Source organism: Cucurbita moschata, unplaced genomic scaffold (genome assembly GCF_002738365.1).
Source record: "Cucurbita moschata cultivar Rifu unplaced genomic scaffold, Cmos_1.0 Cmo_Scf00033, whole genome shotgun sequence".
Classification (NCBI taxonomy): Eukaryota; Viridiplantae; Streptophyta; class Magnoliopsida; order Cucurbitales; family Cucurbitaceae; genus Cucurbita; species Cucurbita moschata.
The window spans coordinates 1723824-1749618 of record NW_019268549.1 but is presented as its reverse complement, the minus strand read 5'-3'; the positions used below and the strand labels follow the sequence as shown (position 1 = coordinate 1749618).

Sequence of the window (25795 nt, the reverse complement as noted above, 5' to 3'; positions counted from 1 at the left end):
TATATCGTTTAAGTTGCATGTTTAGAATCATTCAAACTTGACAGGAACAATCTTGCTCTGGAGTGATTCGAATCTCAAACAAGTGTTCTTATGTTGAGATATTCGAACAACAAGGTAATCAAAATCTCACCTTCCCTTGAAGTGATTCCTTATCGTTTTAAGGTTACAAATAGTTATCCGCATTTTGATACAACTTCGAGATGCAAAATTGAAAAAGAAAACAAGAACATAGCACTTAGCTAACTTATTATTAAGTAGAATATAAGATATGATCCAGACAACTCTAGTCTACGACCAACCCTCCACATGAAAACACAAACCAAACATAATCATTATGAATAAGCAGTTTACCCTCTAGAGGCTTTATTCATTCACTTATTCATTCATTCTTGGTGTAGTGACGAACAGCAAATGCCAAACCCAAAATAAATATGGGAACCAAAATCTGCAAGATTTTAATCACAAACTCAGCTGTCTTATCTGGATTGTACTGTGTTTGTTGTGATGGAATGTAAATCTTCCTCAAAGGAACTGTTGATGGATCGATTTCTCCAATGTAATATTTGTCCATCATTTCTCTTGCCGAGTCGCTGTGCCCAACATCTTCGAAATCGTTCGTAGCATCTTTTCCTGCAAAACATTCGAATCAGTAACTGTTATCGTATCATCGCAATCGTCATTTGCACGAGAACTCAAGGAAACGAAATCTAGTGTTTGTTGTAAGGGAACTCAGAGGATTACCAGTTGCTGCTAACAATACTTCATCGCCTCCAGGATGATCCTCCATGAAAGGAGTTACATCATAAACCTAAAGCCAAGGCCACAGGCAATCAAACATCAGAAAAGATATCTTATCTGCCCACCGCTAACTCGCTAACTGATATTGTCTGTTTTGGCCTCACGATTTTAAAACGTGTCTGTTAGGGAGAGGTTTTCACACCCTTATAAGGAATGTTTCGTCCTCCTCTCCAACCAATGTGGGATCTCAAATTCCACCCCCTTTGGGGGCCAGTGTCCTCGCTAGCACACTCCTCAGTGTCTGGCTTTGATATCATTTGTAATAGTCCAAGCCCACCACTAACTCATATTGTCCGCTTTGGCTCATTATGGATCACTGTCAACCTCAAGATTTTAAAACGCGTCTGTTAGGGAGAGGTTTCCACACTCTTATAAGAAATCTTTCGTTCTCCTCTCTAACCAACATGGGATCTCACAATCCACCCTCTTGAGAGCCCAACGTCCTTGTTGGCACACCGCTCGGTGTCTGGCTTTGATACCATTTGTAACAGCCTAAGTCCACCGCTAACTGATATTGTCCACTTCGTCCCATTACGTATCGCCGTCAGCCTCGCGATTTCAAAACGCATCTATTAGGTAGAGGTTTCCACACCCTTATAAAGAATGTTTCGTTCTCCTCTCCAACCAACGAGGAATCTCACAATAAATCATTTGCTCAATTTCAGTCCTTTATATAGCCTTTCACACACTATAATATAAACATCCTAACAGCTCTCCACCATTATTTCCCCATTTGAGATGACTATGGCACAGAAACATTAAGACACTACATAAACATGTAATTCAGTCATACAAACAAATCCAGATAATAGAAACAGAACAGAAAGAAATGAGACTAAATTATCTTCTATATTAAAAGCATATATGGAATCTCGCGTATGAACATAAGCAATGAAGAAAACGGGAGAAGATATTTGAATTTGAGAATCTGAAACAGAAATGTGTGAAAGTGCATACAAAACAATGAAACCCCAAAGCTAAGGCATCTATATCAGACTCTTGTAGCAGATATCCAATGGGCACACTGAGTTAGCAAGAGTTAAGAACATTAGCCATATCCATATGCTTTTCTTACCAATCAAAAGAGAAATATCCAGAAATTATAGCAGAACTGATAATCTGTGCTAAATAAAAATGATACGAACAATCAACTAAGAGAGATCCAATCCAACCTTCCCAGAGATTACAAGCCAACAATCTTTGGTTTTGTTGTGCTTTGCCACTTCTTCGAACAGATGAACCTTCGGATCCGAAGCCATTTAACACTACAAAAATCAAGAAACAATCGAGATTCACAAACCCTACAAAGAGCAGACGCCAAGAACTTGAAACTTCATATAAAAAAACGAAACGAAAATACAGAAACCAAGTCTAGATAAGAAACCGAAGTGGGTCGGCGCTAAGAAACAAGCACACTTACAGAGGGAAAAGGGTTGACGAGGCAACGAATTGTTCGGATCCCTGTTGTTTGCGGCAAAGCCCGAGTGCAGATTAGTTCCTGATTCGGCATCAAAAATCATTTTATAATAACAATGAAAGAACAACGGAAAGTGCGGCAAAAATCCCCTCGAATTACAAGAAGTAAATTACGAAGTCAAAAGGTGAAAAGGTAGTGCGGATTTTGAATCCATGGGCGATTTCCCAATGGAAAAATCCCTCGGAAACTTCAAAACAAGTGGGTAATGTAATTCAAACTTTTCTGCCCTAACGATCAGTGATCGTGTTTTGTTCCTTGACGTATCTAATTTGATTGTCTCTCTGGACCAAAAGAAAAAAATTATAATCTCTTCCTTTCTTTTTCTTTGATTATCGCCTAAATACGAAATGAATCCATTTATTTTTCTTTTAATTTAGTTTTAGATTCTAATTTTAAATTTTTAAATCTCATCATTTAGTTTTAGATTCCAATTATCTCGTTTTTCTCCCCTCGTTCTTACCAATAGCAACTACTATTGTCTAGGACGAGAGGTTTGAAATTAGTATCTAGATTCCAAAATTAAACAATCAGGATCTCAACAATTAGAAAAATGCGATTTTGAAAGACGATGAATATTTGAATGATGAGTGGTGGTCGGGCAACAACCCATGGAGATTGAATAGTGACCGGAGGAGAAGACGGAGGAAGCGTGCACGAAAATATTGGGGGCTCTAAGGGTTCTTGTTTCGTTCGTTGTCGTCATTCTTGTGAACCTCGTCATCATTATCATAGACCTATTGTCAGTAGGCTCTCGAGGCGCAACCTTGACATCTATATTCTAACCCATAATTCTTATCATATCGTTGTGGACACTGTTCTCGTAATCTCTAAAAGAGTTTAGTTGGCATTCCCCCCGATAGTCCCCATAATGTAAGCAACATAAAAAATATTGCGACCCTCGGTCAAGCCAATATCCTCTACCTATGTGGTCTCTCGCTGTTATCCAAACAAGTTCACGATTAGGGAGTAGTTGGAAACTCTCTAAACTGCATCCATAATGCCACAATGCGCTTTCAGAGTTCTAATGGGTTTGTGCATTTTAGGGCTCAAACAACTCGTAAAAGTACTTCAAAGACCCTTGTCGATCTGACAGGTTCGCTAAAAGAAAATTAACTAGCAAACCCCATAATAGTCTCGACAGAGTACACATAAATTATAGTCAGTTCTATAATATCATCCAGACCCTCGATGATCGTGTAGAGGTCACAATTAAGAGTTCGTTGACAAATCCCTAATCGTCCCCGTATAACAACATTTAACGTCACATATATGAACATTTTGTGAAAATTTATCATTTCTTTCTTATCCTTTCCTTCTCTATCTTCTTAAAGTTGAATACCCATCACGTGTAAGATGATAAAAATGATATTTTAGGCCTAACCATATGAAAGTAATTTATCAACTAAATTGGCAACCAAATGGACCCATTTAACCTAAAATCTCTTACATGACGTGCACGTTTTTAATCAATTGAATTATGTGTGTATTATCATTATGTCATGTTTTAGTTAAATAGACGTTTAAATAATAAGAGGAGTTTATATACAAAAAGAAATTGAAGAATGAACTCGACTTCATCTCGTTTTTTGTCCCTAGCTCTCACGAATAGCTATAACTATTGTCTATGATAGTCATGCCTGATAGGATAATTACCATTATGTTCACAAAAGATTTGGAATTAATCTATAGTTTTCAAAATTGAACAATCAAGTTTTCAACATCTAGAAAATGATCGAATTGTTAACGACAACTCTTCATTTGCCCTATTTGATCGCTAGCTCTTTTCGGGTTTTCCTCCCAAACATATTGTTGAAGATTGTTGGGAGAGGAGTCCCATATCGGCGAATTAAGGAGTGATCATGAGTTTATAAGTAGAGGAATACATCTACATTGATATAAAGTCTTTTGGGAACGAAAAGTAAAGTCATGAGAGCTTATGCTCAAAATAAACAATATCATATCATTGTAGAGGTTCATAATTCTTAACACATATGATGAAAAAAATTGGAAACCTATTTGTCTATTCAAATAGAACCGCTACTACATGCATGATATGGTTATTAAGTACAAAAACACTCATTTAAAATAGTTCATAAACGAATTAACTTTAAAAAAATAGTAGAAAATAAATGTGAAATGTACATCAACACAGAGTTTCAATAATAAAATAATTTAAACTGATTAAATTTTTCTAATTATCCATCTTTTTTTTAAAAAGGTAAATAGAATACGATAATTAATAATTAATAATTAATACAATAAATTAGGTGAACAATTATAAATGAAACTTAGAACATGCTAACTTAATAACATTTTAGAACTTAAATAGGAGAGGGTTGTTTTATAGTGGTTCGGTTAAACTCTACTCCATTCTCCAAGCGCCTCTTGATAATTTGAATAAACTTTTCTAACTCTTTCCTCGAATCACAGCCCAACCGCTACAACGCTCTTTTTACGAGTTTAAGAACAAACTCAATCCTTTCCACGACTCAGGATCAAACCAGCATATAGCTCTTTTTACGAGTTTAGGAGCAAACTCAATTCTTTCTACGGCTCAGGATCAAACCGATACACAGCTCTTTTTACGAGTTCAGGAGCAAACTCAATTCTTTTCATGGCTCAAGATCAAACCGGTATACAGCTCTTTTTACGAGTTTAGGAGCAAACTCAATTCTTTCCATGACTCTGGATCAAACCGGTACACAACTCTTTTTAGAGTTCAAGGGCAAATTCATTCCTTTCCACGGCTCAGGATCAAACCAGTACAATTGTCTGAATACAGCTCAGAATCAAACCGGTACACAGCTCTTTTTACGAGTTCAGGAGCAAATTCAATCATTTCCACGGCTCAGAATCAAACCAGTACAATTGTCTGAATATAACTCAGGATCAAACCAGTACACAGCTCTTTTTACGAGTTTAGGAGCAAACTCAATCATTTCCACGGCTTAGGATCAAACCGGTACAATTATCTAAATCTCTTAAGAACACACTACAACTCTATAAAAGAGTAGATTTACAATTTTGATTACTCACAACTATTTCTCACAATACAATAAACATCTCTTAAGACAAGAAATAAACTTGGAAGCTAAACATCTCTTAATATGAACAAGAAATAAACTTGGAAGCGGTAGAGAGCAACAATGAAAGCTTTAGAAAAATTTAGATTGAAAAAATTGTGTCGTGTTCCTACAACTATGGAGGAGTGATGAGTTTAAATAGTGAGCAATTGGTAAAAATAGAAATTGATACAGACCACTACAACCACCACGAAAAATAATATATTTTAAATAAATATTAAAACATTTTAAATCCATTATATATATATATATATATATATATATATATATATATATATATATAAATGTAATAATATAATAAAAAAAAATATTAATGAAAATAATTTGAGTAACGGTTTATTTTTATAATTCAAATAATTTTATTTCAATTCAAAAGTAATTGAAAACTCAACCTTTGTTACTCTACCAAATATTAAAACATTTTAAATTCATTTTTATTATGAGAATGTCATACTTAGATTGGTCCATAATGTCACTTTTACCGCCACATCATCACGTCGGGTATCTTGTTTTTCGACTCAAATTTCTTCGTTTTAGCTCTAATTTAAGTGAACTAAAAAAGACGTTGAAATCGTTATTCCCAACCTTACACTGTGCACAAAATACTGAGAATTATTAATAATTGAATGTAGGTTTGTTATCGTCAAAACATTAGTTAATTAATTAATTAATTTTAATTAATTTGAGATTAAGGGCCAAAAAGCCAACAAATGCAACTACCCTAACATTGGTCCTATGACCTTCATCGTGACGCCATCAACCATACACGAGTGTCTTACCTTTACTTATGTAAGAGTAGTACATGATTTGAGTATCTTAAGAAATACTCAGTAAGTAATCTCACTATTGGGATTAGGACGTATCATAACATGACCTTAGACAACTTTCTTGTCCGAGCAAGGTTGGATGTGTAGTACTTCTCTATACATGCATGGACCCACCAGATGAGCTCGCACACCCCTAGGCTTGGCTCGTCGAGCTAACACTCGTGGGCTCTTGTCGAACACCACGGAGGGAAAAGACCTGCATAACTGTTGGGATTTATGCCCTAAAGCCTCGTAATTAATTATTTAGTTTTTAACCATAATTTTTATTATTTTATTCGTAATTTAATTATTATCCATGGTATGAAAATCCAAGATTATTAATATAATCTTCAATAATATGTGGTTGACATACAAGAGTATCGTGTTCAAGTAATAACCTAAAGAGTCTATAGTATATGGATAAGATTGGGTACTTTGTCCGGGTAACACTATTGAAACGACCCACATTGTAATCGTTACAAATGATTTGATCCAAATCATTCATGTGAGACATGTAAGTGGGGGTATCCTAGACAATGAGTTTGTATAAGACTAGACTAAGAAATATTTAATATCTCTTTATAAATATGTTAAATGAGAAGATTAATATTTCACATGATGATCATATGCGACTCAATCTTAGTAAGTTATGCACGAGGGCTTGTACTTTAATTTACATGGGTGAGAATGACTCTTTTAGCCCATTCAACATGCCTACTATTTTGGGGACTTGACCAAATAGGGAGTTGGAACATAATATCATGGGATGGAATTCACTCCTTTCCATATAAGGAAAGTAGATAGTTGTTGTTTAAGTATTGATTTCGGGACTTTAACAATGGGTCCCACCCTCTCATCAGCCCGAGAGGGACTTGGTTTATAATTGGATCATAGACAAATTGTTCATTAGAGAATCAGTGGTACTTAAGGTGAAAGATGTAATTATAGGCTAAAATGAACTTTTGACTCTACTGGATTATGAACAACTCGTGAAGGATGGACTTGCTTGTAATGGTTATATCAATGGACATAACTTGTCCTATAGTGCATAAGAGTGCAACTCTAAGTCTATTGTAGAGTGACCTAGAGTTAATGAATGAAAATTGATTAATTAAAGAGTTTAATTAATTAATTTTATATCATTAGAGTTTATAATCTGTAGGTCCATAAAGTCCCCTCGCTAGCTCATAATAACGCTTCAATTTATTTGAAAGAAAATTTGAAGTATTCATATTTGATATATTAAATATAAAAGAAAAAATAAATTTAATTTAAAATGTCTAAAATAATATTTAATATATCTCATTTTAAGTGTTCAAATTGATATTTAATATATTTGATATATTAAATATAAAAGAAAAAATAAATTTAATTTGAAATATCAATTTAATATTTAATATATTAGATATATTAAATAAATAGAAAAAATATATTTAATTTAAAGGGTTGAAATTAATATTTAATATATTAGATATATTAAATATAAATAGAGAAAAATATATTAATCTGAAAGGTAGAAATTAATATTTAATATATTAGATATATTAAAAAAAAATATATATTTATTGCATTTGATACAATTAAAAATTAAAAATTAAATTATATTTTGATACATTAAATATATATTATGATATCTTATAATATCTACCAAATATCTGACCATGATTTGTAAAAGGTATTATATCCTAATATATTAAATAGACAAATATATTATTTGTCAAAGATTTTTTTAAGAGTCCCTATAAATAGGACCCTCAAACACATTAATTTCTCTTTTTTTTTTTTTTTTTTTTTTGAGAATGAAATTACATTTCTAGACAATGCTCGAAACTCTTTCTTCTTCTCCAATATCTTTGAGATTTTCTTTCAAGAGGCTCCCACAAGCCTTGGTCTTGTGTTCGAGTCATAGCAAGAAAGATCTTGTAGAATCTTGAAGAACTTCTTGCAAGCTAGAGTTTCTACAAAGGTAGAGTTCTTACTCTCGTATTTATTGCTTTTCTTTTAATTCATAATAAAATCAAAACGGTTCCTAATGCTTCCGCTACGTGGATGATGAGTTCATTCCTTTCAATAATATCATGGTAAACATTAAATGTTATAAATTATAAGTTGTAATGTGCGTCTATACTTATCATAATGAAAAAGTGTTCTGATGCACAAGACACACAAATATGCCTGAGGTCCTCGTAGTTTATTATCATGGCATACCTTCTATTCTTTTATAACATAATTAAGTTTGTAAATTGCACCTCCATTCTTTCATACATAGCATAACTTTTGTGGCATAGTTTATGGAAGTTTATGCGTTATAAAATATCAATCTCATAACAATTTTATGTAACATGCCATAGCTTATCATAATATAACATAACATAGCATGACATCGCATACCATAACATGACATAACATATAAAATATCAATCTCATAACAATTTTATGTAACATGCCATAGCTTATCATAATATAACATAACATAGCATGACATCGCATACCATAACATGACATAACATAGCATGATCCAACATAGTATAACATAACATAAAATAACATAGTATAACATAACATAATACAACATAATATAACAATCATAATTTGTGACGCGTGTAGGAGTTACAAGGCGTGCGTCATCATACATTATACAATCCTTTCAATCAAGCTAAGAGTAGAATTTTACTATGGAAATTAAAATCAAGAAGTCGCCTTGGAACAATCAGAAAATGCATTATCCGACTAGTTCCAAACCGTCCAAGTAGGATACCTTCTACAACTTTATAGACTTCTTTACTATAAAGTCTATGTATTCCAAACCGTCCAAAATGTATTTCATCTTGATTCCTTCTACAACTTTATAGACTTCTTTACTATAAAGTCAACAAGCCATATTCATGGCTTATTACGCAATATGCAAAAAAAAATGATCGAGTCTTAAAGATTCAAACAAATGGATTTTTCGTTACCTTTGTATAAACGTTCGATTCATCTCGTGGCTGCATCTTTTTTTTTGTATTTCTCATTTACTGATTTTATTATTATTATTTTAAACACACAACTTTAATTCCAAAATACATTGTATAGATATATATATATATAACGTATTTTGGAATTAAAGTTTTGTGGTCCTATGTGGCTATATATAATCGGTCAAGCTTCCCCCAAATTGAACAGATTAAGGGCTGCTAATGAAGAAGAATCGAGGAGTGTTGAGGCGTGTTGAGGCGTTGAATGCCGCTGCTAATGAAGAAGAATCGAGGCTTGGTGAGTTGGAGAGGCAAGCCCGCAACATAGCTTTGGGGTATCTCATATGGGAGAGGTGCTTTTTGTTTGCCGTCTCTCTCACTTCCTCCTCCCACAACTGTGTTCCTTGGTGGATTGTTGTGGGTTTGAGCCTTTCTGCCACCGCTCTCTACTTATTCATCTTCCTCCAGGCTGTCACTATGATGTTCCGGACTCATTCCACGCTCAACGTCATCTTGAGGGAACGCACCCTTGTCTTGGAGCCCAGAAACCAAGAAGACTGTGGTGGGTTGGAGAGGAAAGTTTACATATCCGCCCTGGCCTGTGCTATGCTTGCTGTTACTGCGTTTGAGGTCTACGCTATGTTAATGAACAGGGACATTGGGATGGGGAGCTGGAAGTCCCGTTTCTATGGTTTTGGTGACACATTTTTAAACCTCAACAATTTTTGTGTCCACCTGGTGTAACAATCAAAATTTTAAATTTTACATAAATAGCCCAAAATTACGAAGATATATGTACAACATATTTGTATAAAATTGCATTGTGAAATTTTAAGTGTTGGTATTTTGCCAATTTTTATTTGTGGGAACAGATAATGGTAAAAAAAGATGCGTGTGTTTTGTTTTATTCCACAGGCGTCGTAGAACAAGAGTGTCAGGACGTACGTAAATGGGGACATATATTCAATTATCGTTCTCCTTTTTCTTCAAGTCTGTCATCTCCCTACTTTTGGGGGAGTTTTATGTTGTCCTAGCTTCAAGTTGGGGAGTTGGATAATCATTCAAATTTAGAATATTTATATTAAATTAAAGAAAATATAAATAGACCGCTTCTACCCGTCCGCTCTTTTTTCCTCGGGAGCTTTCTTCTCCCCAACAAGGTCATAGCCATGTGGGCATTTCCACGTATTGTATTCTTCGAACGCATGTCTTAAATTTTCTACTTAATTCAATACCGCTATTATGTATATATTATGAACATTTAATATAGAATTTCTCACTTGAACCTTTATTTAAACTTTATAATAAATAATAAAACTTCATATTGTCCTTAATGTCACTTCTAAGTCTTTTTGAAATAAAATAATACAAATTGAATTAATAAAAAAAATAACATAAAGTAAAATACTCTATACTAACCTATATACTGCTAAATGAAAATGCACTAACGTATAGTCTACTAAATTTAAATTACGAAACTACCCTAAGTATGTGCTACAGTTTCGTAGTTGCGATGTCATTGTTAGCTATACAAAAGAGTCTTGCCTTTATTTGAAATAATAGAGTAGCACGTGACTTGAGTATTTTAAGAAATATTCAGTAAGCGACCCTCTATCGAGGTTAAATGCGAACACATACAATTTAATGAATGGAATCTATCATAATAGTCTATTTTCCTACATCGGCTATTCTAACGTGTAACTTTGATGTGTGCTTAATTTTCCTACACATGGTCCACACGTGCAAGCATGGACCCACCAGTCAGTTTGCACACCTTCTGGGCTCCTTTCTAGTCGGGCGAGCATTCTCTAGTAGCTGTTGATGTCAAACACCCGTTAGGAATAGCGACCGTCACGAAATCATTAGGATTAACATAATGATCGTTCCCTTGCCTTGTATGCCTCGTAGCATATGCGTCTGTACTATCAAGAAGGAATAAAGGTATCTCCCGATGTATGAGGTCCCAACATTTTTCCATGTTCATTATCGTTTACAACCCCACTAGTGTCTTCTTCATTTCATATAATTTATCGTTTCTTTTATGCTTGTCGGGGTTGTATTTCATGTTAGTTTGTCGTTTTGCATATCAATCATATCATATTATTCATGATGCACATATATCATATCATAACATTTTCATGCTTTCAGACATAACAATCCACGTCATGCACATAAACATATCATATATCATAACAGTCACATAACATGTCCCGAACATGTCTTCAACATATCATATCATAAACATATCAATTCATCAAATATAACATAACGATCACATCTCATAGCATATACATAACGTTTCATAATAGTTTGCATATACGAACCTATGACACGTGCGAAGCCATGAGCACATGTCATCATACATCACACTATTATAACCAAAAGACGGTAGGGTCACTTACTTGGTTGGCTTTAGCCAGCGTTCTTCCTAATTCGAGTATGTTCGCTCTCGTTCCTCAAAATTACTCCAAATTACCACTAGTTGTCGTTTCCTATTAGAATATTCATCCTGTTTCGTTAATAATCTAATACTTCTTAACTCAGTTGAACTTAAATCGAGAAATTTTTCCTTATATGGATCTTATTTGCCTTAAACAAGGCCAATTTTAGCTACGAGATAATCGAAACAGTGAAAAATGACTATTTTTTCCTTTACCAAGCCACAAGAGCGATTTTTTAGCCGTTTAAGCCGACTAAACCAAGAGGTGTGTTGAGTTATAGGTGTACCACGTGACCCAATCTGAAACCAAATCTTAAAGTCTGTTTATACATAAAAGGTCTATTGTACACAAAAATTTTAAATGTGAGTTCTAGTTGTATGAGGTAACTTTTGTGGTTCATGTGGGTATTAAATGCAGAATTATTATGGACCAACCAAGATAGAAGCAATGACGAAGGCGGTGCAAAAAAACTTTTTGGGTTCAATGGGATCGTGAAAAATGGCCAAATTCAAGCTTTTTTAATGGGAGGAGTCTTAACTCCGTGGGGTTCAAGAGCAAACCGAATCAGTCAAAAAATGCGGTGGTGGGCCCATGGGAACACAACGGCACTTATCACTTATTCCCAATGCGAAACACAACATGAAATATGTGTCATCATCCATGCTAACAAGTAATCTTTATTGTCAATCACAACAAATATCGAAAAATCAAGGATCCTATAATTCATATAAAACTGATCAACTCTCGTACACTGATCAATTCTCGTACACCGGGATGAGTAGTTATCTCAAATCTAGTTTTTACAAAATAATAATAATAATAATAATAATAAAATGAAATACATTATTACATATTTTTCAATGGGGTAAGACTTTATTAAATATAAAATTATAAAAATTTAATCTTTTGAAATGAACTAGTATTTTATCTTTTTAGAATAATGTAAAAAAAAAAAAATAATAATAATAATTAATAGGCTTGCAAGCGTAATGTTATTTTTCGGTAGATGACATTCCTGCCACTAGGTCTCTCCTCATGGGCCTTAAGACAACCAATGGCCTCCTCAATCGACATGTTCTTGAGGTTATAGAATTGTTCGATGGAAGTAACCATTTGCATGAATCTTGAGGATGACTCGAAAGAACTTCTTGACTATTGAAATCTCCTTCATGCTGCCTAACGAATGAATGCTAGTGACGATTGTTGTCAACTTCTTGACAAAGTCATCTACGACTCACCGTCCTTCATGCAGAAAGCCAAAAAATTGCTCTTCAAGATCTGCATCTTTGCTTTCTTGACATGTTCCACACCCATATGCATTATTCGCAATGTCTCCCACACTGTCTTTGCAGATGGCAGCAAGAGTCATCCTATCCTTATGCTCTCCAACTTCGTCACCATGCTCGATGGTGTCCCATATGCCTTATGTTTGTAGATTAGTAACACCTAATTTCCTATTGAAATAGAGTTGCTACCATATGCCTGACGATACCTCTCTATGCGAAAATGTTCATTTAAAATCATTCACAAAATGATGTCATGGACTAATATATTTGCATTAAAAGCTTTAAAACAAAACAATGAAATAACTCATGTGAATCATAAATAAATCAAAGAGAAGACTAAGACTAATTTCCTAATCTAACCTAAGATCTACGAAAATAAAATGAAACTATCCAAACACAAGTTCCATGATCTTCAACGCGACGATGTTGTCAACCATATATGGGTGTCTTGTCTTCACCTGAAATATAAGAATAGTACAAGATTTGAGTATTTTAAGAAATACTAAGTGACTCTAGTTAGACAATGCAAACACATGCAACATGCATGAATGAGACCTATCATTTAAAATGTCTTTTCTTAGGCGGCTTTTCCATCCGGGCAAATTGAATGTGTATTTACTTTTCTACACACGACCCACATGTGCGAGCATGAGCCTGCTGGTCGAGCTAGCGTCTCTGGTGTTTTTGCCAAACACCCAGAAGAAATAACGATCATCGTAGCATCATGATAAACATATCATTTCAATTTTATAGTGTACTCGTCCGTACTCATCAAAAGAGAAAGTATCCCGATGCACGTGAACATACATTTATGTATAAGGTCCCAACATTTTCCATTGTAATTGAATTATGCACAACCTCTATTCCTTTCTCACATATTATACTCAGTAATATACATATGTAAAACCTTACAAAATCATTTCATTCATAGTATAACCTTTAAATCATATATTAAGGGTTGTGCATCATAAATCTTCTTATCTCAAAACATATCATAGTATGTCATAATATAACATGACCTAACATAATTATATCGTAGTGTATCATGACATTTCATATTATATCTCTCGAGCGGAGTGCAATTCCTTTACGTGCCTTCGACTTAAGCAGTTGTGACTCCGATTTTTTTATTTTTTTATTTATTAAAACTTGACAAAAAATTTTATGTTTTTTTCTACATAACTTTGGACATTTTTCATATGCATATTACTTTATTTAGATAGATATGATCATAAGAAAGGGTTACTTACAGCTTAAACTATTTCTAACAATCAAAATCATGTCCTTTTGCATCAGCATAAGCTAGATTAAATTATTGAATACTCAATTTTATCATATAATATCATTATAAGCTTTGTTTATGTCTTGTAATTTGGAAATGATGGTACAATATTATAATATCATATAATATCCTTCTCTTTTCTATTAAATATATTAAATATATTAAATTTTTACTTAAAAAATTTCAAATAAATTTATGAGTTTAGTATTTTGAATTTATGATCTTAGTATTAATTAAGAACTAATAAAGGGATCATATGGATAAGTTTAAGCTTCCATTCATACAACTCATGAACTAAACTCTTTAATAGATTAATTTTCATTAATTAATTATTAATACTTCCATTATATATAGAGTTGAGTATTATATGACAAATTATATTTATGAATATAATCCTTATGAATTTTTCATAATTATAGTTTGGTACAAAATTTGTTTTATCAACGTAATTATATTTTATATGTAACGGTTTGATTTAAATAATAATAATAATAATGAACTTTGCCAAAAATCGAGGCTTTAATGGCGCAATTGAAACCATCCTGAGAATGTTTGCTTAATCCACCACACCTAAATGATGCGAAACTTATCTTATTTATAGTCAAATAAATTACTATGATATGGAAAGAGTAATAAATGGAAATAACAATAAATGTAAAGATACCCTGGGAAGAAGGCAAATATCTAGGGTTTACGGTTTAGGGTTATATTTGTCTTATAATAAAATATCAAATATGATATATATGGTAGATTATAATTTAGTACTAAATATCCTTAATACCCCTGCAAGATGAGCGTTGGATTTGAACGAATGTGAAGTTTGGATCGGAAAAATTCAAAGAGAAGTCGAGAAATACTTTTCGTAAAGATATCAACAACCTGGTTCGGAGGAGGCGTAGAGAAACAATTTCTTGGCCATCGAAAACTGCAAAAGGATCGCCGCTCAGCAGCGATGTTGCCTTGGCTTCAGTGAGAATATGCTTAACCCATGAAGAGGGATCGTCGCTTAGCAACGATGCTGCTTTGGCTCCGGTAATAATGTTCCTAACCCAAGAAGTTGAAGGAAGAAACCTAGACCAAGGGACCAAGACAATGTTGAAGGGGAAGACTGGACAAATAAGCCAATTTTGGCTAGAAGTGTAATACCCTAAATAAATAAATAAAATAGAATAAAACAAAATTAAAAAAAAAAAAAGAGAGAGAGAGAGAAAAGAAGGAAATGATAGGGCAGTCGGCAGACACTCCAACATCCCATCCCTCATCTCCCATCTCTCATCTCCCCTCCCTCATCTGAGACCTGCGAGAATGGAAGGGGTGAGAAGGGGGCTGAAGGTGTGGCTGGCCATTTGTCGAAAGGAGAAGGCACCGCCGGAGGTAGGGGACTGAAACCCAACCCATGCTCGCCGGAGACACTTGAGCTTTAGATCCACGGGTGTTCGGCGGTCGACTTCGGATGGATACACACCGAGGAGGGAAGTTGAACGAAGGAAGAACGCAAAGTTGTTATGTGTTTGCGGGAGGACGATCTACGAGATTTGAGGAGGATCGTGGGCGTCGGAAGCGAACCAGAGGATGAAGCGACGACGAGGATGCAGAGGAATTATCCGAGAAGTTTGGCAAATTTTGGACTAAAGACGCAAGTCCGAACATAAAGTGTCACGCTTTTCAGGTAGGTGGCACCACGGAACCTTGAATCTAGCTACGCTCGTAGTATGCATGAAAGTATGATATAAGAAGTATGTTTTAGAAGTTTGAGCATAGAATGAGATGAGAGGACACATGTTGATTGTGGTTGTGTATGTTTGCTGAAACGCGTATGCACTACCGTATGAACTGAGATTCATGATTAGCTTTCCATGATTAGATCATTATATTATGCCTCCGTCACATATGCTACAGTATTAGCGGTTAAGCGGGGACGTTTAGGGGTTCGCCAACCAACCTCTAACCGTAAACCTGACTTGATTGTCAGAGGTCCGCGTAACCATAGAATTGACCATTTGATTGTTGATGGTACCTTGTGGGGACTTATAGGAAGTTTGCCAGTTAGTTTCCTTTAAGTGAACCTGTCACGAGAGACAGGGGTCCACGTTGGTACATTAGAGTTGGTCGAGGATTACTGTTCATGTATATGATATTAGCGGTTAAGCGGGGACGTTTAGGGGTTCGCCAACTAACCTTTAACCGTAAACCTGACTCGATTGTCAGGGGTCCGCGTAACCATAGAACTGGCCATTTGATTGATGATGGTACCTTGTGGGGACTTATAGGAAGTTTGCCAGTTAGTTTCCTTTAAGTGAACCTGTCACGAGAGACAGGGGTCCACGTTGGTACATTAGAGTTGGTCGAGGATTACTGTTCATGTATATGATATTAGCGGTTAAGCGGGGACGTTTAGGGGTTCGCCAACTAACCTGTAACCGTAAACCTGACTCGATTGTCAGGGGTCCGCGTAACCATAGAACTGGCCATTTGATTGATGATGGTACCTTGTGGGGACTTATAGGAAGTTTGTCAGTTAGTTTCCTTTAAGTGAACCTGTCATGAGAGACAGGGATCCACGTTGGTACATTAGAGTTGGTCGAGGATTACTGTTCATGTATATGATATTAGCGGTTAAGCGGGGACGTTTAGGGGTTCGCCAACTAACCTTTAACCGTAAACCTGACTCGATTGTCAGGGGTCCGCGTAACCATAGAACTGGCCATTTGATTGATGATGGTACCTTGTGGGGACTTATAGGAAGTTTGTCAGTTAGTTTCCTTTAAGTGAACCTGTCATGAGAGACAGGGATCCACGTTGGTACATTAGAGTTGGTCGAGGATTACTGTTCATGTATATGATATTAGCGGTTAAGCGGGGACGTTTAGGGGTTTGCCAACTAACCTCTAACCGTAAACCTGACTCGATTGTCAGGGGTCCGCGTAACCATAGAACTAGCCATTTGATTGTTGATGGTACCTTGTGGGGACTTACAGGAAGTTTGCCAGTTAGTTTCTTTTAAGTGAACCTGTCACGAGTGGCAGGGGTCTACAGTGGTACACTTGAGAGTTGGTCGAGTCTTAGAATGCATGAACCATGAACATCGAGGTCGCGCCTCGAGTGCTTGAGATATGATGACGGTGATCAGAGTGGCTAGCAAAAGTGACTAACTAGGAGACCTAGAGGACCTAAGAATATTCCGAGGGCTAGAGGTCCAAATAGGACCGTGAACCAAGAGAGTGGAATGAGAAATCTCAGGGAGTAACGTAGGAAGAAGTCTATACGGGGGAATGAATCCCGATGAGAGAATAAGATACCGAACGTGGGAACAAGATTAATAAGACTTAATAACGAAATACGAACTATCAGCAAGCTGCTTACTGAGTATATTTTATATACTCATCCCTGCTACTCCAACTTTCTTTTCAGGTGGAAATCGATGTAGCGGTCGAGGTGAAGGCACACGGGGCTGTTGGCTATAGAGAGTTCCAACACATTTGAGTCGAGTTTCTTTGTACCTACCTTTAAATCCAGCCTTTCACGTATTTCAAATAGTTGTCCGAAAGATGTTGTATCTTAGTGGTCTTTTCTCTTTTCGTTATAAAAACAAAATTTTCATTACTACTTTAATTAAATTTCAATTTACATGCACGTGTTTAAATATTTTAAATTTTACGCATTTTTCTTATTTCGACATTCTTGAGTAACGATCCGTGGCTCGAGACCTTCAAAATTTTGGGTCATTACAAGAAGGGGGGGGCGACTTGGTTGGCGAAGAGGCTAGTGCAACGCCCAAATTTCAGAGGTAAATCTCTACAGAAGGTCGATAGGTTTAGGTTAGGGTTTCTGTGAAGGATGAAGGGAAGATTGAGAAGAATGGGAAGAAAATGAAAGAGACTATGTTGGTTAAGGGAAAATCGATTGCGTTGGAAAAGGTGAGGTTTTATGTACAGAATATGGTGAAGGGTGATTTGGAGGTCAAAAGGGTGGAGCCGAAGAGTAATCAATCGATTCCGCATGTGGCAGCCATGGCGACTGCCCCTGCGACGTCAAAGCCAGCAGTGGTAGTGGAGGGAAGAACAGTAGAGGATTTTAGAAGCTATTGAAAAAAAAGGATCGGGGTTGCTAAATCGAAAGGGCTCTGATACCATGAGAATTTTTGCTTAATCCATCGCACCTAAATGGTGTGAAAGTTATCTTATTTATAATCAAATAAATTACATGGATATAGAAGAATAATAAATGGAAATAACAATGAATAGAAAGATACTTCTGAGATATTTGCCTTATAATAAAATATCAAATATGATATAAATGATAAACTATAATTTAGTACTAAATATTCTTAACATATCCCCTACTTAAAAGAAACTCTTCCCTCTCACGCCTTCCATCACATACTTAAAGTATTTCCATTATGCATTCTATTTCACACATCGAGAGGCGAAACGAACAAACCGAGAGAGGTAACACAAAGGAAGGAGTTTTGTATTTTCGAAGAGGTTGTTGGGAATTTAGGAATATAAGAGTGTCGTGGAATTGTTGCACAAACCTCCAAAGGACGAACCCCAGCAGAAGTGTGAAGAAATGACGTCAGAATCGTCGAAAACGAACGGGAAAAAATGAGGGTTGACCAGCTTCAAGCCACGCATATTCTTGGCTCGGCTTCATGATTTGGTTTGGCTCGGCTTGATGGCTCGACTTGACGACTTGACGACTCGGCTTCTCAGCTTAGGCGACTCGGTATACAAATAATATATCGTTTTCTAGGTTTTCAACCTGCCATTTTTGACATTATTTAAGGCATTTGAGGTGAGTAAGACTCCTATTTACCCAAATTTAATTAGCTTTAGGACTTATATTGGAATTAATCATCATGCTTTGCTAGGTTAAGATATTATTAGACTCTAAATATGTCATATGAATTCATATAGGCGATAATTAGGCGTTGGAATATAGATTCGAGGAGACTACCAAATAATTAGAGTTCGGCCAAGGTCAATCAAGTAAGTGAACTTACTGTTGGAGTTAGCTCATTGAATGATGTATGATTTTGTATATGCTGTGGCTTCTGCATGTACCATATTAATTGTGTAATGCTTATGAGTTCTTTATATTGTCATGTGATGTATGCCACGTATATGTGTTATTTCTTACCTGTAAAGTTATGTGATGAAATGTCAAGTATACATGATGCATATATGAAATATGTTATAGAATAACAAAAAAAGAAATGAAATAAATGTTATGGTGTGAATGAAAATTATGGGACCTCATGCATGTATGCTCATGTGCATCGGGATACTCCCAATTATGTTATGATAGTATGGACGCGTACGTTCCATATTTATGTTCGCCATGATATCATGCGGGTCTTTCCTTTTCTGTGGCATCCGGAGACATGTAATGCGTTGTGTCTGACCAAGTCAGACCTAGGGGTACATATACGAGCCCACCTAGTGAGTCCACGTGTGCATACGTGGATCGTGTATGGAAAAGTACCATGCATCCAATCCTACTCAGAACTAGAAAGAGTAGGGTCATGTTAGGTTTTTAAAAGATAGATCTCACTCGTGTTTTATGTGAATGTATATAACCCCAATAGTGGGGCGACTTAGTTTTTCATAAAATACTCAAGTCATGTGCTACCCTCGTATTTTTCACATAAAGGTAAAGCTCCCATACATGGATGACGGTGATTGTTGAAAAGATCATAGAAGCTAGAATAGGGTATGATAGGGCAGTAGAACGCTTTGAATTATAAATTAGTGGTCGATAGGTTGCATTGAATTTCAATCAGTAGTTTTTAGGTGTTTTCTTGCCGTTTGATTTATATAACATTTTTTTAAAATAGTGTGCATGTATAAAGCAAATAAATTATTTATTATGTTAATATATGTTACCGTCGAAATGATTTAAGCAAATATAATCATGTTTTTATGTTAACTTATAACAATATGATAATTTAGTATATTGTTAATTTTAATGTATTGTCACTTACTATAAATGTAATTGAACCATATTTATAAAAATAAAATAAAGTTTGTCATTGATAGATTAATTTCCAGATAAGTTTTAAGGACAAGCTTAAAGCAACTAACCTGTTGTTTGTTTCAATGTTTCATTTTAGATGCCATTGAATAGGATGTTTGGAAATAAGATGGATGAGAATCAAATAATTTTTGTTAGGTGTTATATGGTAAATATTTTTTTTCGAGAATCTATTTTAAAAACTAAAAACAACACATGGGTTTGATATCCAAAACCCGAGTCTTACCCAAAGAAATACAAAACATAGAGTGCAGTAGTTTCTATAGAGTGTCTTGTAATCTCTTTCCGATTGGTGTTAAAAAAAAAGTGCGAGTGTTTCTCACAAAGAGTTGTATTCAACAATTTAGTATCAGAGCGAGGTTAGTGAAGGTTGTCTGATCTCTCTTGGGATTCTTAGTATGCTCCGTGGTTGCAAATTTGTCTGATCTTCCATGTCAAAAACGATTTCTTGATATTATTAGTGAGTGAGTTTCTTTTATGTCATGAGTAGTCTGTGATTCTGCAAGTTGTGTGTCGAAGGAGTTTATTTGGCATTACCAAGGTATAGTTAACACGATAGGTGATTTCTAAATTGTTGGAGGAATCAAGAAACTCAATAACAACAACTACAACTCGTGGGCAACATGCATGATGTCTTATTTACAAGGACAGGACCTTTGGGGGGTCGTTGACGGAAGTGAAACTACGCTACCAAAGGAGGATTCTAATGGCGCCTTGCGCTAATGGAGAATCAAAGCATTCAAAGCTACGTTTGCCTTGAAAACCACAATCGAAGAAGAGAGTTAGAGCATATTTGGGATGACAAGACACCAAAAGAAGCATGAGACACATTCGTGATACTGTTTTCAAAGAAGAACGATACAAGGCTACAACTTCTGGAGAACGAGTTGTTATCAATTTCACAATGTGACATGACAATTGCTCAATACTTCCACAAGGTCAAATCCAATTGTCGAGAGATTACTAAACCAGACCCAAAGTTCGCCATTGGAGAAGCTCGAATGAAGAGGATCATTATCCACGGATTGCGACCAGAATATAGAAGCTTTGTTATTATTGTATAAGGATGACCCGCTCAACCATCAATTGTAAAGTTTGAAAATTTGTCAGTCAGCGTAGAAGTCATGTCTAAACAAATGGGAGGCATCACATGAGAGGGGGAAGAAGAAACACTTACACAAGTGAAAGTTAGAACAACAATAAGTCGTCTACCAAACGTGGATACAAAAATGGTGACAAAGGAAGAAGTCATAAGGAGCTATACAACCTGCGAGAACTTAGAAGAACGACAACCAAAGTTCTCAGGGGAAGAGATTTGAAGGTATTTGCTACAATTGCAAAAAGAATGACCATGTGTCTAGGGATTCTTGTTCCAGGAAAAAAATTTGTCGAAAACAATGTGGCATCCTCCAACATGGAGATGTAGGAGGAATGGGATGCAAAGGCAATATGTGACAAAAGAAGACGAGCTAACACTCATGGCGATGATGAGAGAACATATCGACTACGAGGATGATTGGAACATTGATTCAAGATACTCAAACCACACGATTGATGATCAGAGTGGTGTAATGAAGTGGGGTGACCCTCAAAGAAGGAACTATTACCGTGGTTGGACAACATTGAAGAAATTCTTCCACAGAAGATGGAGGAGCAAACTATACACATTCGTTAAGTGCTTATGTGCCTAGAGATTTGAGTGACATTAATGTTAGTGAGCAAGAGGTGATTCAATCAAGTAAACTCGGTGAAAAGAAAATGGCGCCTCAACAACTTAGACGATAAAAAAGAATCCAAAAGTCAAATCCAAAGTACGTCAATAAAGCTATTATAGAAGACAAAGTTGAGCCAAAGAAGTATGAAGAGCCAACAGGCAATGGATAAAGAAATTATAGCCTTGGAGCATGGAAACTAGGACCAAGACCAAGACTAAGACTAGGAGATGTCAAATCCATCATTTGCAAGTTGATTTACAAAATAAAGTGTACTCTCGATGGATCACTCAGACATACAAGGCTCGGACTATAGTTTTAGGGTTCTCTCAACAATATGATCTAGACTATAATGAAACATTTAGTCCAATGGCGAAGATCACTGTCTTACAAGTTCCTCCATCACTTGCGGTAAATAAAGAATGGAAATTATGGCAGATGGATATGAAGAATGCTTTCTTGCATGGAGAGTTGGACGGGGAGATCTACATGAACCAACCAAACGGATTTGAAAATGGAGTTGGAGTAATTAATTAGTATATGCAAAGTGCAAAGAAGCCTCTTTTGCAGCTCAATAGATCTTAAGATATGTCAAATGTACAATTAATTATGATCTTTTGTACAAAAAAAGCGAAGACGGCAAGCACTAAATAAGTGTTCAAGCTCAATTCAGGAACAATTTCTTAGTGTAAGACAACCAATAATACTATTATCAATTACATAAACAGAGTATAGAGTAATCCATTCAAAAATAGTGAGTTAGGAAAATGATGTAACTATGTCTACGTATTTAAGTATAATGGGTGACTTTTTCCTTCTTCTCCAGGCGCACCTCAATCAATTTCTTCTTCCCTTTTGGGCATTGGGAATCTCAATCCCATTTTTCTGGTAACTGATTTGGGAGCGCCCACTCCCTGTTTCACCAGTTCTTATGAGGAGCAGATCGTCCGAGACGAGGTTCGTGCAGGAATTGGTTCTCTACGCAGCCAGCGCCGCCTTGAGCTGCTTGGTTCTCTTCGTTGGCCTACGCCACCTCGATCCCAACCGTGAGGCCTCCAAGAAGGCTCTTGAGCACAAGAAGGAGATTGCCAAACGCTTGGGCCGCCCTCTCATCCAGACTAACCCTTACGAGGTCTTTTATTTTCACGCCTCTTTACTTTTTGTTAACAATCTATCTATGCTCTTGTATTCCTGTGAAGTTTTATGAATTTGGTTATGTGGGTTTCCAATTTGAGAAATCTGTGAGTTGAATTCAATTGGGTTTGCCCCTCTGTTCTTGTTGAGGATGGTTGGGAGGGAGTCCCACATTGACTAATTAAGAGGATGGTTGGGAGGGAGTCCCACCTTGACTAATTTAGTGGCAAGTGCTATCTCTATTGGAATGAGCCATTTTGAGGAAACCAAAAGCAAAGCACGAGAGCTTATGTTCAAAGTGACAATATCATACCATTGTGGAGATTCGTGATTTCTAACCGCTCTTGTTCTTGTTTTACTCGTTGCTTACTTACATTTTAACCAGGATGTGATTGCCTGTGATGTTATAAACCCTGATCACATTGATGTGGAATTTAACTCCATTGGAGGCCTGGAGAGAATCAAGCAAGCTTTAATTGAATTGGTGATACTTCCACTAAAGAGGCCTGAGTTATTTTCAACTGGGAAGCTTCTTGGTCCCCAGAAAGGAGTTCTGTTGTATGGACCTCCTGGTACTGGGAAAACAATGCTAGCAAAAGCTATTGCAAAGGAGTCTGGTGCTGTTTTCATTAATGTCAGAATTTCAAATCTGATGAGCAAATGGTTTGGCGATGCTCAAAAGCTAGGTTAGTCTAGGGACTTGTTGATGCTTTTCTGGGGTTCTTTATCAACTATTTATGCTTGATTGGTTGTTGCCTGACATGACTTTTCAGTGGCTGCTGTGTTTAGCTTGGCTTATAAGCTCCAGCCTGCTATTATATTCATCGATGAAGTCGATAGTTTTCTGGGTCAGCGACGAACTACAGATCATGAAGCAATGACGAACATGAAGACCGAGTTCATGGCCTTATGGGATGGATTTACCACAGATCGTTAGTCATAGTTGGCCTATTTTGTACTTCTTTTCTGGTTCTTTATTCATAATAGCAGCTCTTTGGTTTTGATATGTCATATCTATTCTTATAGAGACTGCTCGTGTGATGGTTCTTGCTGCTACGAATCGCCCGTCCGAACTGGACGAAGCTATACTTCGGCGTCTTCCACAAGCTTTTGAGATTGGAATACCTGACCGGAGGGAAAGAGCAGAGATATTAAAGGTGATTTTGAAGGGTGAGCGGGTTGAAAGCAATATAGACTATGAGTGTGTGGCAAGGTTGTGTGAGGGGTACACGGGTTCGGATATTCTTGAACTATGCAAGAAAGCTGCTTATTTTCCTGTCAGGGATCTTCTTGATGAAGAGAAGAAGGGGAAACAATCTTCTGTGAGTACTTTTATCACCTCGTCACCTCGTCTCTTTCCTTCCCATTTGTTTAGTTCTTTGTTCTCTCTGCTGGCGTTGAGATATTTGAATGGATCATGTATTGTCTTCTTTGTATTTTTCCTTTTGAGATTCCTTTCAAGGTTTTAAAAATGTGTCGGTTAGTGTGAGGTTTCCATACTCTTATAAAGAATGTTTTGTTCCCCTCTCCAACCAATGTGGGATCTCACAATCCACTCTCCTTCAGGTCCCAGCATTCTCGCTGGCACTCGTTCCTCTCTCTAATCGATGTGAGATATCACTATCTACCCCCCCTCCCACACCTTTGAGGCCAACTCCTTCCTGGCACACTGTCTGGTGTCCACCTATTCAGGGCTCAACGTCCTCCTTGGTACACCCCTCGGTGTTCACCCTCTTTGGGGCCTAGTGTCCTCCCTAGCACACCGCCCAGTATCTACACCCCCTTTCAGAGCTCAGCGTCCTCGTTGGCACATTGTCCGGTGTCTAATTTTGATACCATTTGTCACGACTCAAGCCCACTACCTGGTGTCTAGCTTTGATATCATTTTTAAAACGCGTCTGTTAGAAAGAGGTTTTCACACCCTCATGAAAAATGTTTTGTTTCTCTCTCCAACCAATGTGGAATCTCACACATGTCCTGTGTTTTCATCTTTGCAGAGCCAAGATAGGTATATTGTGTTATGACATGTTCATCTACTGCGTATTATTGTCTTGTAGAGATAACGGACGGTGAAAAGGAAAGTGACTCATGAAAGTATTCCTTTGAGGATCTGCTAGCAACATGATAGCTAGACAATCTGATTTCTTAAAATGAAGCTTTTTGATTGATTGATATTATTATGAAAGTTCACTTACATGGGGTCTGAGGGTACAGGGGTTTATGTACTGTCTTTGTGACGAAGTTTCGGGTCTCTATATTGCGATCGAATAAGAGGTCGTTCACTATTTATGAGTAGGGCATGGAATGTTACTGACCTTCACATAACATGTCGGTTTTTAGGAGCCAAGGCCAATGTCACAGTCAGATTTGGAAAAGGTTCTTGCTACATCCACAAAGACAAAGGTTGCTGCAAGCGAATACACTGGATTGAGCTCTAACTCATCAGGGTGGGGGGAAGGACACAGGGAAGCTGGTGAGTATAAGGTTCAATCTGCTGCTAAGTGAACTCTCCAAGCTTGTCGTCTCCCAAATCTTGAATATACAATCCGATACTCGAGATTCATGAAATCCCTGACATCATCAATGATTCTCCCGACTCGTATTAACTAGCACAGGTTTAATTCAAAGGGTTTGTCTCAAATCTAAGAAGTTGCTTAAATCAAACCGTGGCTTAACCCGTTCGATAGTTTTTGTATGGAACTGGGTCATCTTCGAATTTGATTGAGTTAAAAGCATAATATGAAATGGAAGTTTGTGAATCTAAGGTTATCTGTTTGTTTGATTCT

At 36.4% G+C, this 25795-nt stretch overlaps 1 protein-coding gene, 1 long non-coding RNA gene and 1 pseudogene across 4 annotated transcripts; 2 read left to right on the top strand and 1 right to left on the bottom strand.

Annotated features, from left to right (window-relative positions):
• Positions 1–208: 208 nt before the first annotated feature.
• On the bottom strand, positions 209–2549 carry LOC111430208 (cytochrome b5-like). 3 transcript variants are annotated; one of them, XM_023066374.1, is made up of 4 exons: positions 2219–2530; positions 1971–2099; positions 742–808; positions 209–630 (listed from the first exon to the last, which is right to left on the bottom strand). In XM_023066374.1, the coding sequence occupies exons 2-4, from the start codon at positions 2055–2057 to the stop codon at positions 380–382; spliced, it is 405 nt and encodes a 134-aa protein (XP_022922142.1). In that variant the 5' UTR covers positions 2058–2099; positions 2219–2530; the 3' UTR covers positions 209–379. The 3 variants fall into 3 exon arrangements, with proteins under 3 accessions (XP_022922142.1, XP_022922141.1, XP_022922140.1); XM_023066373.1 differs by having other exon boundaries at positions 1971–2063; positions 2219–2525; XM_023066372.1 differs by lacking the exon at positions 742–808 and having other exon boundaries at positions 1971–2063; positions 2219–2549.
• LOC111430213 lies at positions 2368–25795 on the top strand. Its single transcript, XR_002708299.1, has 3 exons — positions 2368–2379; positions 10010–10015; positions 25625–25795. It is a non-coding gene; the product is annotated as an uncharacterized LOC111430213 (long non-coding RNA).
• LOC111430204 lies at positions 22697–25746 on the top strand (annotated as a pseudogene).

Bases quoted from the DNA above. Each gene is read 5' to 3' on its own strand.
- LOC111430208 (XM_023066372.1), bottom strand. From the start codon at position 2,318: ATGATTTTTGATGCCGAATCAGGAACTAATCTGCACTCGGGCTTTGCC. The intron at 2,064-2,218 runs GTAAGTGTGCTT...TGATTTTTGTAG, and splicing joins TCGTCAACCCTTTTCCCTCT to TGTTAAATGGCTTCGGATCC. The intron at 631-1,970 runs GTTGGATTGGAT...AATGTTTTGCAG, and splicing joins GGCTTGTAATCTCTGGGAAG to GAAAAGATGCTACGAACGAT.